The sequence below is a fragment of the Spironucleus salmonicida genome, chromosome 3, assembly GCF_000497125.1.
Source record: "Spironucleus salmonicida strain ATCC 50377 chromosome 3, whole genome shotgun sequence".
Taxonomy (NCBI): domain Eukaryota; phylum Fornicata; order Diplomonadida; family Hexamitidae; genus Spironucleus; species Spironucleus salmonicida.
In genome coordinates, this window is record NC_090598.1 from 539,683 (window position 1) to 554,290 (window position 14,608).

The 14,608-nt window shown below is 31.6% G+C and overlaps 12 protein-coding genes and 1 pseudogene across 12 annotated transcripts; 4 read left to right on the forward strand and 9 right to left on the reverse strand. All coding sequences in view use genetic code 6, as the record gives it.

Annotated features, from left to right (window-relative positions):
• Positions 1 to 4: 4 nt before the first annotated feature.
• SS50377_22564 (DinF protein) lies at positions 5 to 1,711 on the forward strand (the record flags this gene model as incomplete). The annotated part of the gene is made up of 1 exon (XM_067906453.1): positions 5 to 1,711. One exon carries the CDS (start codon positions 5 to 7, stop codon positions 1,709 to 1,711), a length of 1,707 nt encoding a protein of 568 aa, XP_067765721.1.
• Positions 1,712 to 1,861: 150 nt separating this feature from the next.
• SS50377_22565 (uncharacterized protein) lies at positions 1,862 to 4,516 on the reverse strand (the record flags this gene model as incomplete). Its single annotated transcript, XM_067906454.1, has 1 exon — positions 1,862 to 4,516. The coding sequence occupies one exon, from the start codon at positions 4,514 to 4,516 to the stop codon at positions 1,862 to 1,864; it is 2,655 nt and encodes an 884-aa protein (XP_067765722.1).
• A 133-nt stretch (positions 4,517 to 4,649) lies between these two features.
• SS50377_22566 (DinF protein) lies at positions 4,650 to 6,356 on the reverse strand (the record flags this gene model as incomplete). Its single annotated transcript, XM_067906455.1, has 1 exon — positions 4,650 to 6,356. One exon carries the CDS (start codon positions 6,354 to 6,356, stop codon positions 4,650 to 4,652), a length of 1,707 nt encoding a protein of 568 aa, XP_067765723.1.
• Positions 6,357 to 6,480: 124 nt separating this feature from the next.
• On the reverse strand, positions 6,481 to 6,883 carry SS50377_22567 (Ribosomal protein L21; annotated as a pseudogene).
• Positions 6,884 to 6,951: 68 nt separating this feature from the next.
• On the reverse strand, positions 6,952 to 7,191 carry SS50377_22568 (uncharacterized protein; the record flags this gene model as incomplete). Its single annotated transcript, XM_067906456.1, has 1 exon — positions 6,952 to 7,191. The coding sequence occupies one exon, from the start codon at positions 7,189 to 7,191 to the stop codon at positions 6,952 to 6,954; it is 240 nt and encodes a 79-aa protein (XP_067765724.1).
• A 753-nt stretch (positions 7,192 to 7,944) lies between these two features.
• Positions 7,945 to 8,304, forward strand: SS50377_22569 (Cysteine-rich membrane protein 2; the record flags this gene model as incomplete). Its single annotated transcript, XM_067906457.1, has 1 exon — positions 7,945 to 8,304. The coding sequence occupies one exon, from the start codon at positions 7,945 to 7,947 to the stop codon at positions 8,302 to 8,304; it is 360 nt and encodes a 119-aa protein (XP_067765725.1).
• A 20-nt stretch (positions 8,305 to 8,324) lies between these two features.
• SS50377_22570 (uncharacterized protein) lies at positions 8,325 to 9,092 on the reverse strand (the record flags this gene model as incomplete). The annotated part of the gene is made up of 1 exon (XM_067906458.1): positions 8,325 to 9,092. One exon carries the CDS (start codon positions 9,090 to 9,092, stop codon positions 8,325 to 8,327), a length of 768 nt encoding a protein of 255 aa, XP_067765726.1.
• A 61-nt stretch (positions 9,093 to 9,153) lies between these two features.
• SS50377_22571 (uncharacterized protein) lies at positions 9,154 to 9,594 on the reverse strand (the record flags this gene model as incomplete). Its single annotated transcript, XM_067906459.1, has 1 exon — positions 9,154 to 9,594. The coding sequence occupies one exon, from the start codon at positions 9,592 to 9,594 to the stop codon at positions 9,154 to 9,156; it is 441 nt and encodes a 146-aa protein (XP_067765727.1).
• Positions 9,595 to 10,812: 1,218 nt separating this feature from the next.
• Positions 10,813 to 11,223, forward strand: SS50377_22572 (uncharacterized protein; the record flags this gene model as incomplete). Its single annotated transcript, XM_067906460.1, has 1 exon — positions 10,813 to 11,223. One exon carries the CDS (start codon positions 10,813 to 10,815, stop codon positions 11,221 to 11,223), a length of 411 nt encoding a protein of 136 aa, XP_067765728.1.
• Positions 11,224 to 11,498: 275 nt separating this feature from the next.
• Positions 11,499 to 11,891, reverse strand: SS50377_22573 (uncharacterized protein; the record flags this gene model as incomplete). Its single annotated transcript, XM_067906461.1, has 1 exon — positions 11,499 to 11,891. One exon carries the CDS (start codon positions 11,889 to 11,891, stop codon positions 11,499 to 11,501), a length of 393 nt encoding a protein of 130 aa, XP_067765729.1.
• A 181-nt stretch (positions 11,892 to 12,072) lies between these two features.
• SS50377_22574 (uncharacterized protein) lies at positions 12,073 to 13,362 on the reverse strand (the record flags this gene model as incomplete). Its single annotated transcript, XM_067906462.1, has 1 exon — positions 12,073 to 13,362. One exon carries the CDS (start codon positions 13,360 to 13,362, stop codon positions 12,073 to 12,075), a length of 1,290 nt encoding a protein of 429 aa, XP_067765730.1.
• Positions 13,363 to 13,441: 79 nt separating this feature from the next.
• On the reverse strand, positions 13,442 to 13,948 carry SS50377_22575 (uncharacterized protein; the record flags this gene model as incomplete). Its single annotated transcript, XM_067906463.1, has 1 exon — positions 13,442 to 13,948. The coding sequence occupies one exon, from the start codon at positions 13,946 to 13,948 to the stop codon at positions 13,442 to 13,444; it is 507 nt and encodes a 168-aa protein (XP_067765731.1).
• A 174-nt stretch (positions 13,949 to 14,122) lies between these two features.
• SS50377_22576 (uncharacterized protein) lies at positions 14,123 to 14,596 on the forward strand (the record flags this gene model as incomplete). Its single annotated transcript, XM_067906464.1, has 1 exon — positions 14,123 to 14,596. The coding sequence occupies one exon, from the start codon at positions 14,123 to 14,125 to the stop codon at positions 14,594 to 14,596; it is 474 nt and encodes a 157-aa protein (XP_067765732.1).
• Between the last annotated feature and the right edge of the window lie 12 nt (positions 14,597 to 14,608).

Sequence of the window (14,608 nt, forward strand, 5' to 3'; positions counted from 1 at the left end):
ACAAATGGCAGACGAAGACGGCTACTCCAATTACTCTGCTTCTACGGCCTCCACATCAAACCAGCGTACACTCAATCCCACCTACTTTGAGATTATCGAATTGCCCCCAAAGTAGATCACCAATCTGTATTTTGCAAGACTGTTTCCAGCATACTTCCTGCTAACGTTCACTCTTACTTTCGAAATCAGCATATGTGCTGGTTATGGGGGTATTAATACAATATACGGTATGGCGATTCTTTAACCGGCTATTTTGTTCTTCAACTATTCTTTCCACTCGTCCACAGCCAGGGCTGGTATGCCACTGGTTGCAAAGGCCCTCGCCGCTGATTAATACTCTGTATCAGTCCATACTATGATGAGTTTGTATCTTATTTTCATGTTTGGGGTAATACTATGCGTGGGCCTTTACTTTGGATTCATGAATCAAATGGTGACACAATTTGAGACTATGTATTATGTTATGGCACTTTTATTAGGTAGTATATTTTCCGCTTTCTAGGTTACTATGTCGGCTTTCTTTATGGTGGAGAATCGCGGTGGTATTATGTTCTGCCGGGACTTTATCGGTCTGTGTCTTCGAACCACCGTTTTGATAGTAGTCTATAACATAGAGAACAACCTCAACCATGATTAAAAGCCGAGTCTTCTTAGCCCTGGCATTGCTCAGCTGATTAGTTACATTGTGCTATGTATTATTTCGTTTGTTGCTGCTACTTAGTTCGACACATTTGACCTTCAGTTTTCTGGGATTCTAAAGTTCTCACTCAAAAAGATCAACCCGATCCGGCCTCGCGTTATCATTAAATTATTCTTAAACTTCCTCCCTGCTCTTGGATGTAATGCTACAGATTTTGTAGCGCTACTCCTAGCTAATTATTTCATAATTTTTTCTATCGATACTGAGTAGGAAAAGATTATTCGGATTATCTAAAACAGCATATTCTGTACATTTGCCTTTATTTGCATAAAACTGAACACTATTATATCTGAAACTTATATCGCTTTAGCGTCAACAAATTTCGGCGTTAAGAAAATATCCAGAGTATATGCTATTTTCAAGCATGCTGCAGTTATGGGTGCCACTATATCTCTTTTTATGTCGGTTATTGTCGTGGTTTTAGGAAGATTTCTCATATAAGTTTTCTTTAGAAAACTTGATGATTTCATGTATATCGAAGATTTAATTACAAGATGTCAAGATGCTATGATGTATGCTGGAATCTATGGGTTTTAACGTATTATCTCTGGACTAGGAATCAGTGCTATTGTCGTTGAGGGCCTGGTCAAGCAGCAACTAGTAATTGTACTACCGCGGCTATGCACAATCATTGGAGGTGTAGTATCTTGCCACTATCTACTAGGGTCGATGGCTAATTATCCGATGATAATATGCATAGGAGAGATATCAGGAGTTGCTGCAGGGATTCCAACAGTGGTATGGTTCTGGATAAAATATAAACAAGTAGCTTCCACGGATGCTAAAGTAATCAAGGAAGAGGAGCAACTAACAAATAATGAAATGGTGCAGAATATCAGAATCACGATAGCTGAAAGCATCAATGCAGAGGAAGAGGACGAGGAGATGCTGAAAGCAAAACAAGGCACAATTACTGGCGTCGCTAATAAGCAGCTGCTTTTACGGGAGAGTTTGGGGTTCCGTAGTCTCGCAAGCACAGTAGACCGTCAGAGTGCTGTGCTCGAGGAGTGAACGCGGATGTAGTAATACGATATGCAGTTAACACTAAGTGTATGAACATATTACTTCCAATATAAGATCTTTCTGGTAGAAGTATTTAAATCGAATATATTCGCTTAACTACTAATTTTATTATAGTATATAAATTAAAATCGAAAAATATCATTATTTATTACTTTTTTTTCGTTCTATAAGCCATTTTCTAACATCATCATCACAATATCTTCTGAAGCAAATAACTTTAAAACTAAGCATATCTCCGCCATCTGCTTTAATTTTCAGATCTTTCGTATGCAAATTATGTAAGGAAAGTATATCAACAATCTATTTAAAGGTATCATTTAGAAAATCATCATCGGTATACTTTCCAAATTATGTAAGTGCATACATAAAGTCTGTAGATAGTATATCATAGTCTTCCTTTCCTATACTTCTTGCCCTTAGACCAGAATCTGTTAATAATTGGTAATAATATCGCTAAAATTAAATTAACATTTATTAAATTAAGAAAATATTGACTTATATTATAGAGGATTTATGTATAATTTCAAATTAGTTAGTTAACAAGTTAACAATATCTACAAGCTACTTTGTTGATGCTACTGGGCAATAAACTTACTACCAAATAAATATTATTTCTTGCATAAAATACTAAGAATAATCCGACGATAATATTTTTTTTGAATTTTATAATTATTCTTATATTCTTTATTTAAAATCAGTAAACTAATCTAAAGCTTAATTTTACAAACCATTTCTTAAAAGCAACGTGTAGCCATCATTAACATCATTACCAACAGATGCAAATAATAGCTCTATTTCAGATTATAACTTAACTAAGGAATTCATTCTCATGATAACAGTTCTTAAATTTTGATTTGCTGACTGACTTCTTTAAAATTAATTAGTCTTTTCTTTCACAATCGAATTATACTCTTCTATATTTTAATTATAGATAGCCGCCAGCCCTGGATTTTATATTTTTGACGGATCAAAGAGAATTTTCCCCTTCCATTTTTTCTAAATAGATTTTCCATCATTAAAATCTGATTCTTCGAGATCTACCAATTAATGTTATTTATTGAAGATAACAAATATTTGCTTTATTTAACTAAGTAAACCTGAAAATAATAATTAATATGAATCAATATTAATATTAAATTTCCCAATAATTTCAGAAAATACAGTACTTATTAAAGTAATAGAATCAGCAACAAAAGATGAGATAACAACTTCTTTTTTTTAATCTTAAATAATGAATTCATCTTCTTTATTTGTGCTGATAATATGTTGTATGTGATCAAATTCAGCTTAAATTATAGTAGAAATTAAAGGATATGTTAATTATAATAAAATTGCCTTATCAAAATAATCTTATACCTTTGATGAAAATTTAATAAAAATTTACTAAATTAATTATAATATTTCTTACAAGCTTTGAATATTTACTCTAAAAAGTATACCATTTTCAATAAACCAATTTTACTTAATCAATATTAACGAATCGTATAATAATTTAATAATCGATCCTGAAAAAGCTGTATAACAGGATATAATCTGCTGACCTTATGGCTATGTTTCGGATGTTGTCCCTACAAAATTTACATCTGACAAATTAAACTATGAATTAATATTAAACACACCACATAATCTAGATTAACTATGGAAATTATTTATAACTGGTAAAAATATATCAATTTATGGTTGAATTTCTAAATAAAACTTCTTCAGAAACTCTTTAAACACTAAAACTGCGCCTTATTTAGATGAATTATGATTAAATTCTTAAGAGATTAGTTAAAATTATTTAATAACTGACGATACAATAAGTTTTTCTAATCGGACATCAAAATTTTTCTTATTTTATATCTAGGTATGAAAAAATCTTAAAATTTCCAAAAATGGATGAAAATTTTTAAAATCTAGGCAAAATTGCTATACATAGTTCTAAGAAACTAGATTAAGCTAGCTTTTTAATAACTATATCATATCTTATCTAAAATATAATTATTATTACAACTAGAAAGATAAAATTTACAGTTATTCGTTTTTTACTATATCTTCTATATTTAAAATTAGTGATGAACTAAAAATATGATTCTATTTTAAATGTACAAAGAATAATTTTGCCATAATTTGATCTATTTAAAGTGATTAACTTTTTTCTATAAATGGCCTAAGGAAGTATTTCGCAACAAGTAGTTCAAAATATTCAGGTAATATTAGTTATAGGGATAACTCTGATATAATATGTTCTGATTTTGAGACAGATAGCTTGAATTCTTCGTCATCTTATGAATAATTAAGATATTTTTCATTAAACTTTAGTAATTGATTTAGTTATTCATTGTCTTGTTTACTGCAGTTTAAACAAAAATTAACTAAATAACAATATTTATACCTTGTGAAAACAGATAATGGCAATATATTTGATATTTCATTGAGTCTATTATCTTAAAATATTTACTTACCTTCTTGGTATATTGAATTGGGAATTTAATATTAGACACGAAATGTAGATAATAGTTTTATAAAATTCGGTAACAATTCTAATTATTTTAAACAATAATCTCCAGCCAACTGTGCAATAATACTTTCATCATAATCAATTTAAGACAAATCTTTAACTATTTCTATTTAACAAGACTATTATTCAATATTGTCAGGTAAATTAATAACTTTTAATTCCGGATTGTCTAATTATTCTATAAGATACTATAAATCTAATTAGATTAAAGTATCAAATCTAATTGGTGATAGCTTTTGAAAATTTTTATGCAAAAATCTATACAATAATTCTTTTTGAATAATGTTCATGTAGTAAAAGAAAGGAAATTAGTAGTTAAGCGAATATATTCGATTTAAATACTTCTACCAGAAAGATCTTATATTGGAAGTAATATGTTCATACACTTAGTGTTAACTGCATATCGTATTACTACATCCGCGTTCACTCCTCGAGCACAGCACTCTGACGGTCTACTGTGCTTGCGAGACTACGGAACCCCAAACTCTCCCGTAAAAGCAGCTGCTTATTAGCGACGCCAGTAATTGTGCCTTGTTTTGCTTTCAGCATCTCCTCGTCCTCTTCCTCTGCATTGATGCTTTCAGCTATCGTGATTCTGATATTCTGCACCATTTCATTATTTGTTAGTTGCTCCTCTTCCTTGATTACTTTAGCATCCGTGGAAGCTACTTGTTTATATTTTATCCAGAACCATACCACTGTTGGAATCCCTGCAGCAACTCCTGATATCTCTCCTATGCATATTATCATCGGATAATTAGCCATCGACCCTAGTAGATAGTGGCAAGATACTACACCTCCAATGATTGTGCATAGCCGCGGTAGTACAATTACTAGTTGCTGCTTGACCAGGCCCTCAACGACAATAGCACTGATTCCTAGTCCAGAGATAATACGTTAAAACCCATAGATTCCAGCATACATCATAGCATCTTGACATCTTGTAATTAAATCTTCGATATACATGAAATCATCAAGTTTTCTAAAGAAAACTTATATGAGAAATCTTCCTAAAACCACGACAATAACCGACATAAAAAGAGATATAGTGGCACCCATAACTGCAGCATGCTTGAAAATAGCATATACTCTGGATATTTTCTTAACGCCGAAATTTGTTGACGCTAAAGCGATATAAGTTTCAGATATAATAGTGTTCAGTTTTATGCAAATAAAGGCAAATGTACAGAATATGCTGTTTTAGATAATCCGAATAATCTTTTCCTACTCAGTATCGATAGAAAAAATTATGAAATAATTAGCTAGGAGTAGCGCTACAAAATCTGTAGCATTACATCCAAGAGCAGGGAGGAAGTTTAAGAATAATTTAATGATAACGCGAGGCCGGATCGGGTTGATCTTTTTGAGTGAGAACTTTAGAATCCCAGAAAACTGAAGGTCAAATGTGTCGAACTAAGTAGCAGCAACAAACGAAATAATACATAGCACAATGTAACTAATCAGCTGAGCAATGCCAGGGCTAAGAAGACTCGGCTTTTAATCATGGTTGAGGTTGTTCTCTATGTTATAGACTACTATCAAAACGGTGGTTCGAAGACACAGACCGATAAAGTCCCGGCAGAACATAATACCACCGCGATTCTCCACCATAAAGAAAGCCGACATAGTAACCTAGAAAGCGGAAAATATACTACCTAATAAAAGTGCCATAACATAATACATAGTCTCAAATTGTGTCACCATTTGATTCATGAATCCAAAGTAAAGGCCCACGCATAGTATTACCCCAAACATGAAAATAAGATACAAACTCATCATAGTATGGACTGATACAGAGTATTAATCAGCGGCGAGGGCCTTTGCAACCAGTGGCATACCAGCCCTGGCTGTGGACGAGTGGAAAGAATAGTTGAAGAACAAAATAGCCGGTTAAAGAATCGCCATACCGTATATTGTATTAATACCCCCATAACCAGCACATATGCTGATTTCGAAAGTAAGAGTGAACGTTAGCAGGAAGTATGCTGGAAACAGTCTTGCAAAATACAGATTGGTGATCTACTTTGGGGGCAATTCGATAATCTCAAAGTAGGTGGGATTGAGTGTACGCTGGTTTGATGTGGAGGCCGTAGAAGCAGAGTAATTGGAGTAGCCGTCTTCGTCTGCCATTTGTGTGAGATAAAATATATTTGCAATATATAATGCAAAATATTCGATTTTGTAAATAACATTTATTGTTCGCTATGAACACAAAATACAGTGTATATAGATAACAAAGCACCAAAATTTAATCAGACGATAATTCCCTTGTAAGGAACGGGGGCGATATCAACAACGGTTGGCTTAATGAGAATCTGGGCAGCAAGAGGCTATTCAGGTATGCGCTTGAGGCACTTCCATTCAGACTTACCAGCCTTATAGAGCTTGGTCTGCTCATCATTAACTTTAACACGGCCGATATGTGCAGCGTTGGAAGCAGAGGGGCGGATGTGCTCAACACGGACGTGAATATACTTTTTGACGAATCTGGGGCCTACCTTCTTGTTGAACTCAACACCGATAGAATGGGGATTCACATTGAAGACCTTACCGGTCTTACCATGGTAGTAACGATGAGGCATGCCTTTGTGGATAGCACCGTTGACGAGGATGTCAACGTAGTCACCGCGCTTGTACTACACAAGGTTGATGGATACATCAATGATAAATTAATAAATATTTTACTATAATTTAGCATAATTCGAAATAATACATTAAATATGAATCACTTAATGCAAAATTTGAATATCCCTTTTGGTTTTGGTGTTTGTTAGATATTTTTTAATTTTGTAATATTTCCATCCAGCTAATCTTATAAAATAAGATTTTCTTATTCTGATACATGAGTTTCAATAACTTCTTCAAATATATTTTATTAAGATATAGGTGATGAAATACCTAGTGGGGCTGATATTTCTGTTGTTGATGGACTATTTACTATTATCTCACAACGATTGCATTCCATAAATTCTATTTAATAAATCAATTTAATATATAATAATCTAGTAATATAGCATAATTTATAATGCTGAACAATTGTTGAAAACCATTATTATAATTTTAATAAAGAAAAACATTGATATCATGCAATATAATTGAGGTATTCATGCTAATCCACATTGAAATATAATATTTTTAAATAATATTATCTAGAAAATTTAAAGCAAATCATAATTAGCTCAATACTTAATTTCAGTGGGTCGTTTTGTTATTTCTTCAAATATATTAATTGAGATCAATTTATTATTTAGTAAACTTGACAATATTCAGTAGATAATAAAAGAATATCAAGTATCTTTAAATTTATATATAAGATAATGAACAATATTACATAGTCTACTACTGAGTATATAAAGTTTTAATATTTTATCCGTAAATTTTTATTATATAGAAGATAATACTTAGATATATTAAATAGCTAAATCACTAGCTAATCAAAAAGGAATCAAAATAATGTTTATTTTTAGTTTTTATTACTATAGTCTTTTACATATAAACTATTAGATGCTAATATACTATCATATAGTTTGTACAATATATTACCGCAGTATTAGAGTATTTTCTTATTCTTAATTTAAAGATATGATTATGGTTAGAAAAATTTATGTAAACTACTAAATAATCAAAATTAAATCTATCATAGAAATTATACAATTTCTTATTTACACTTAAAATTATATTAAGTAACAAATATAATATTTTATTCATATAATCTAAAATGAAAAAGATTTGTGCAGTGGAAAACTGTAAAGAATGCTATTTCGAAAGAAATAAATGCACCACTTGTTAAAATGAATATAAACTTTTAGATGATAAATGTTAAGAATGTAGTTTTGGTAATGTAAAAAGAAATAATAAATGTATACCAGTTAATACATCAAGTATAATATTTATAGTTGCAGTAACGGTTTTACCATTAATGTTTATTGTGTTTTCTATTCTCTTTGTTATTAAAGTTATTATTGAGTTAAAAGATAAAACAATTAAAAAAGACAATGAAGATTTATTATTGCTTACAGATAAAGATAGTATAAGTGCCGAAGCAAAAATAGGTGAATATGCTTATAACTATGATTGAATACTATTTAATTAATCATATCACTAGTAAATATTATTATAAACTAAATAAATGTATCTTCTTAGAGTATCAACCACACAAAAACATATATTACTAGGATGAAGTTCCCCATCATCATTTCCTGGAAATAAATCAAATTTTTAACCTAGACTATTAATTTTATATGCTAATAGGTGTTTAAGAGTTAGATTTTCTTCGGCTTCAAGTCTAACTGGTTTTATTACTCCTTTGTAGATCATAACTGCTAAATCAACATATTCCTTAACTTTATCACTTTATTAATTTAAACTTCCACCGCTTCTTAATAAAGAAAAAACTATGTTTAAAATTTCGCTTCTCCATGCCGCATCAAAAATTACATCTTACTCATCATCAAAAGAGAACAAATCTTTATCTAATAAAAAATTTAATTCCATATCAAATTTTTACAGTGTTTCAGGTGCCATACCTTTAAAAGTTTCTCCTTAAACATATTTTGCAGAAACGGCAGGCATAAGATCGTCAAATTTTTTGGACGAGATCGAAAGTTCTGTATAACCAGGAGATACATCTTTAGGAATTCTAATATTTTAATTTCCAGACATATCTGGAATTGCAAATGTCGATTGAAGCTCTGGAGATGTGAAAAATTCATCAAAAAATGCTTATACTTCAGTTGGCACAAAAGCCTTAGAGAATGCGTAGCGAGACATTTTCATAGAATGATGCAAACCAAACTGTTTTAGGGAAGCAGTTGCTTCATTAGTTAAGATAGTGTCTAGGTTAAAATGTGGATCAAATGTGAACATTTTGTGGAAAGGTATAAATTTATGTAAATTCTATAATTAAATTCTATAATAATATTTATTATCACTTGGAGGAACTCAACCCAGAAACAGTCAGAATTAACTTCCTGTCTCCACCAAAATTTCTGTGCTCATTGAGATAAATCCCCTACCAAGTACCTAATACCATTTTACCCTCTCTAACTGGAATAGTAAGATCTACTCCACAAATTACAGATAAACAATGACTTGGCATATCATCAGAACCTTCATAGCAATGATCGTACTGTAAGCTCTTAGGTGCTATTCTGTCCATTACTTTATGTAAATCCGTTCTAACTGTTGGATCCGCATTTTCATTTATTGATATTGAAGCAGATGTATGAGTTAAAAAAATATGGATCTAACCACATTTTACCTGGTCTAATAACTAAGCTGATCCTTTATATACATCTGGTGTAATTAAGTAACTACCCTTCTTTTTTCCTGGAACTAAAATTTGTATTTGTTCAGCAAAATAACTCATTTTTGTTAATAATAATATTACGGATATTATAATAACTCTTTACTTTACTAACGAAGATTTATGTTTGGCAATGATGATTTGAAATAACATGTAGAAACTGTTATTCTAGTTATTATCTTTATTATAATTACTTTTTCTTTGCTATACTACTTTCTAAAGTATCGCAGGATTCTAAGACAGAACCTAATATAGGTTGAGCGCTCTCCGTGATATTTGAGTTTCATATCACTATACTAACATATTTTATACATATAATGCAGCTAATTTTAATTCTTCTACCCCAAATTCGACATATAATTCAGATATCAAATTATTAGCCTCAATAAATCCTAATTATTCCTAACAGTATAAAAAAATCTAAAAACCTTCCGGAAACAATCTTTTATCTAAAATAGTACTCAAATTCATGTCTATAAACTACTAGATTAATGGTTTTGTTATTTATTAGATAATACCGAGATAATGTTACAAAATTTTTGTTTATATTTTCATATCAATTTTACTAATATCTAAAATGAAATTTATAGCTGATAAATCCATCCAAAATTCTTCTTTCCAAGGCCCATAAATACATAATTTAAATAATCTTTCCTCAATATCAATTCCATTTTGCCAAATTCGCTATAATGATGTTCTAAAATACTGCAAAGACGAATATTTAAATCTATAATCAATAATCTAGTTTTGTGGAATAAAATTGATATATTTAAGATGAAGTTAATTTGATTCGTATGGGAATTTAGCCGCCATCAATGATAATACCCAATATAGTAAATGAATATTTTATGGGATAAAATTATTGAAAAAGCTATTTATCTACTCAGAATTTATTTCTTAAGATAAATTTCCTATGACCTGAAGACCTTCATCATCATTAGGTATTTTTGTCATTATAAAACTAACCATACTTTGGAGTAAAGGTGATGAATGTTGTGATAAAGTTTAAATGAAACATATTAGAAGTTTCTACTCTAAAATATTCAAATATTCTTTGAAATTATCAATATTTTGTGGAAATTAATTTTGCAACAACTATAAGATTTTATAATATGGATATCGTTTATCTGTTAAAGCTACTGTTATCTCATCATCAATTTACAATTTAGTATGTTTTGGATATTGTCTTTGATGAATTTTTCGATATTCGAACATCCAAATAATTGCTTACATACTTATTATATTACTCTCTTTATAATAAATTTTCACTCTACTTAGCAAATGCAACGTTCAACACATCCAATTTCACTTAACACTCTAAATGCGATTCTTTCCAAAGACTATGCACCATAATCTTTAACATCAGATTCTGCTCCTCGCTATACAGTTATGGGATTTATTACCTCAATTTCTGCCTCTGAGCTTTAGCTTTATGATGGGACAGCAACAGTTAAGTTTGATGCAGAATAACCCCTCCCATTTTAACAAAATTAAACAGTACGACTCCATCTTCTAATTACTAAGTCGCTGCAGGTGCGTATAATATTTTCTGAGAATATTTAGTTTGCCGAGTAATTTATGCTACATTGGGTAGATGCTGTTCGCGCAAATTTACAGCAATAAAAATAGAGCGGTCAGCAAAGTGGAGAAGGTTTTGCAAATTTTTTCGACGGTTTAGGAGATTTTCAGTGATTTTAATTTCTGATATTTACTTTCAATTAATTTTTATAGTATAATTATTCATTGATTTTTCATCTAAGTAGTGTATTTTATAGTTTGCCTCTTGATGAATGACACTATTATTTGATATAGCCAGATTTACAATAATGTCTGCAAATTAGTTGTATAGTTAGTAAAAACTGGTTAATGATTAGGATGGAGACTATGTCAACTGTAAATTTTACCACTTCATATACCACTCTAAATCTAAGAACTTTTCAGAATATATCCGATTAAAAAAAGTGATGTCACTCCACCAATCTGTCCTAATACAACTAAACAACCTCATTAATATCCCTAATTATGTTTTTAACCCTTAAATCGTCCCCATTTTGTACCCAAACTTTGTAAGCCTCCCTTCCTCCCTATCGGCATAAAATTGTGACCTGTGATGCTATATTTTCTGAAGGGATGGCAATCTTTAGGTTTGAGGCTGGTATTTCAGCAACTAACTTAGCATTTTCAGGGTCCGATAGCTAAATTTTGAGTTCTTAGAAAGAAACTGTCAGGATTTTAGGCATTTTGATCCCTAGAACGTTTCTAAAAGTAACTTCGTAGGTTACAACACGACTTTGATCATATTCTGGTTTTGCCACTTGATTTTGGATTTTTATACTATTTAGAGGTGATAGAGATTCCATGATTTAAGGAGTGGTAGGGAATATTGCATAATAATAACATAATAATATAACTTGAACTACAATATATGATTACTATAGGAGCTATATATTACTATTTAGTTTAATCATAAATTAATAATAATAATATTATACGATAGGAATTAATATAAGCAAAAGATATATAAAATGAAAATACTCAGTATCAGAAATCGTCCAGATCATCAAAGTCGAATTCACCTTTTGGCTGTTTTTGTCCATACTCTTTTTTAGGCTCTGCATCTAAGTCGTCAAAATTATCTAAATCCATATCGAGATCATCAAATTCATTGATAGCTTTTTTAGGCTATGAAGTAAAATCTGCTTCTAAATCATCAAAGTTGTCAAGGTCGTCGAACTCGTCCATGGCAGCCTTCTTGGGTTCTGCTTTCTTGGGCTTCTCCTCGAACCCCATGTCGAGGTCATCAAGGTCGTCGAACTCGTCCATGGCAGCCTTCTTGGGTTCTGCTTTCTTGGGCTTCTCCTCGAACCCCATGTCGAGGTCATCAAGGTCGTCGAACTCGTCCATGGCAGCCTTCTTGGGTTCTGCTTTCTTGGGCTTCTCCTCGAACCCCATGTCGAGGTCATCAAGGTCGTCGAACTCGTCCATGGCAGCCTTCTTGGGTTCTGCTTTCTTGGGCTTCTCCTCGAACCCCATGTCGAGGTCATCAAGGTCGTCGAACTCGTCCATGGCAGCCTTCTTGGGTTCTGCTTTCTTGGGCTTCTCCTCGAACCCCATGTCGAGGTCATCAAGGTCGTCGAACTCGTCCATGGCAGCCTTCTTGGGTTCTGCTTTCTTGGGCTTCTCCTCGAACCCCATGTCGAGGTCATCAAGATCATCAAAATTCTCAAAATCGTCATTTTCCTTCTTTGGGATGACCTAATCTTCATTTAAGTCTTAAAAATCATCTAATTCATTATTTTAGTTGAATTCTTTATCAAGTTCCTCAAATTCTTACTTATCTTCTTCCTTTATCTAAGCTTTTTACTATTTAGGTTAAAAATCAACTTAAATATCATCAAAATTAGAATCAAATTCAACTACTTTTCTAGGAGCAACTGGTATTTCTTATGGACGAGTATTTTTAACTTCACCGTATCTATTTGGGCTTAATGACATGCTTTCTGATGCATTATTTGCTGAAAACTCAGTGGCTGATGCGCACTAGCCTGTAATATCTGCCTCTAATTTCAAAACCTTGAGTGTATGTGTGAGATTGTGTTCAGTTAAAAACTTCATAACAAATTCGAGGTCATTTCTATCTGATTATGACAGCTTTGTTCGTGAAAAATCGTTATCAACTGGAGAATCTTAAGAAAGTAACTACTAGTAAAGAGTGGCAGCAATAAATGCTTTCATTCTAGCATAATCTCCTGTTTTTTACAGATGGTTTTTAGTGGCAGATTTTAAATCAGACATCATTTGCTAACGCTAGTCATTTCTAGACTATTCCATTTTGATAAAATTTAAAGCGGAAGTAAGTTATTTACTTATATACATATTTATATATTATGTATTTAAAACTGCAAAGTATTCACAATTTTTCGGTCTAGCTAAAAAAATAAGTATTTAAGTTGACTTGATGCGGTCTGCGTCTTCTTTACTATACAGGAAGTGTTGGAAAGAAGCTTTTTTGCATATATGCAAAATCACCATTTCTTGAGTTTACTAGAGCCCTATCTGGCTTTGATAATGTTAAGTCATCACCAATCATCTCTATCTACTACCTTCTAGCAATATTGATGCGCTCTTTCTTCCACCCCTTAAACGTAGCTTTTTAATCTAAAGACTTCCTTGATGCTAAATCATCTTCTATAATAACTTTTTAATGATCTAATTTTAGAGTTTTCTTAACCAAAAACGGTAAAAATGCTGATCGCGCCTCCCAGTTTTTATCTTAAAAATGTGACTCAATCTTTTACAAATTAGATGTATGCGAATTCTAAAATGTGGGATCAACATATTTTGCAGCATCGTTAGCAAGTTCATATCGAATTGGCGTAATTGGGACAAATTTCCCCTGGTTATAGTAATAGGGCATTTGCTATCACCAATTTTAAATTAATATATCATATTCATATGTATTGTACTTTACTAGATTTACTTACAAAATAATTTTATATAATATTATAAATAATTTTTAACTAAAAAACCGTAGTATAATTATATTTAGAAATAATGTTTATATATTATGTATTGTAATTATTTTCATAAAATGGGCGGTGGATCCTCAAGCGTTCCGAGCAAGGCTCAGATTAAATCAATGCCAGAGCCTAAGGTAGTAGAGCCTAAATCCAATTCAATTTTATAAAATCCGAATACTTTATAAATAGAGACACAAGTAAAGTAACCTCTGAAAAAATAAATTAACAAGCAAGAAAGGGACTCTATACCAAAGCATGAAGAATAGCATATTTTTGACTCATAATAAAAATAAGCTACTCTCAAGGCATAACAATCATCAAGATCTCCTAAGTCTCCTTAGGCCCCCGAATCTCCTCACGTCATCTAAGATGACCCAACACTCTCTTACTTCGATAAAATCAAACCCCACCTCCCAACAACTAAAAAATAGACTTAATAGACACCACTCGACGAGGAGGATCTCGATGGCTTTGATATCGAAAAGTTCAGAACTGCTAACAGCGGAAAAACCTGCAAAGACGATATGATTTTCGCCTAAATCTGAAGTCATTTATCA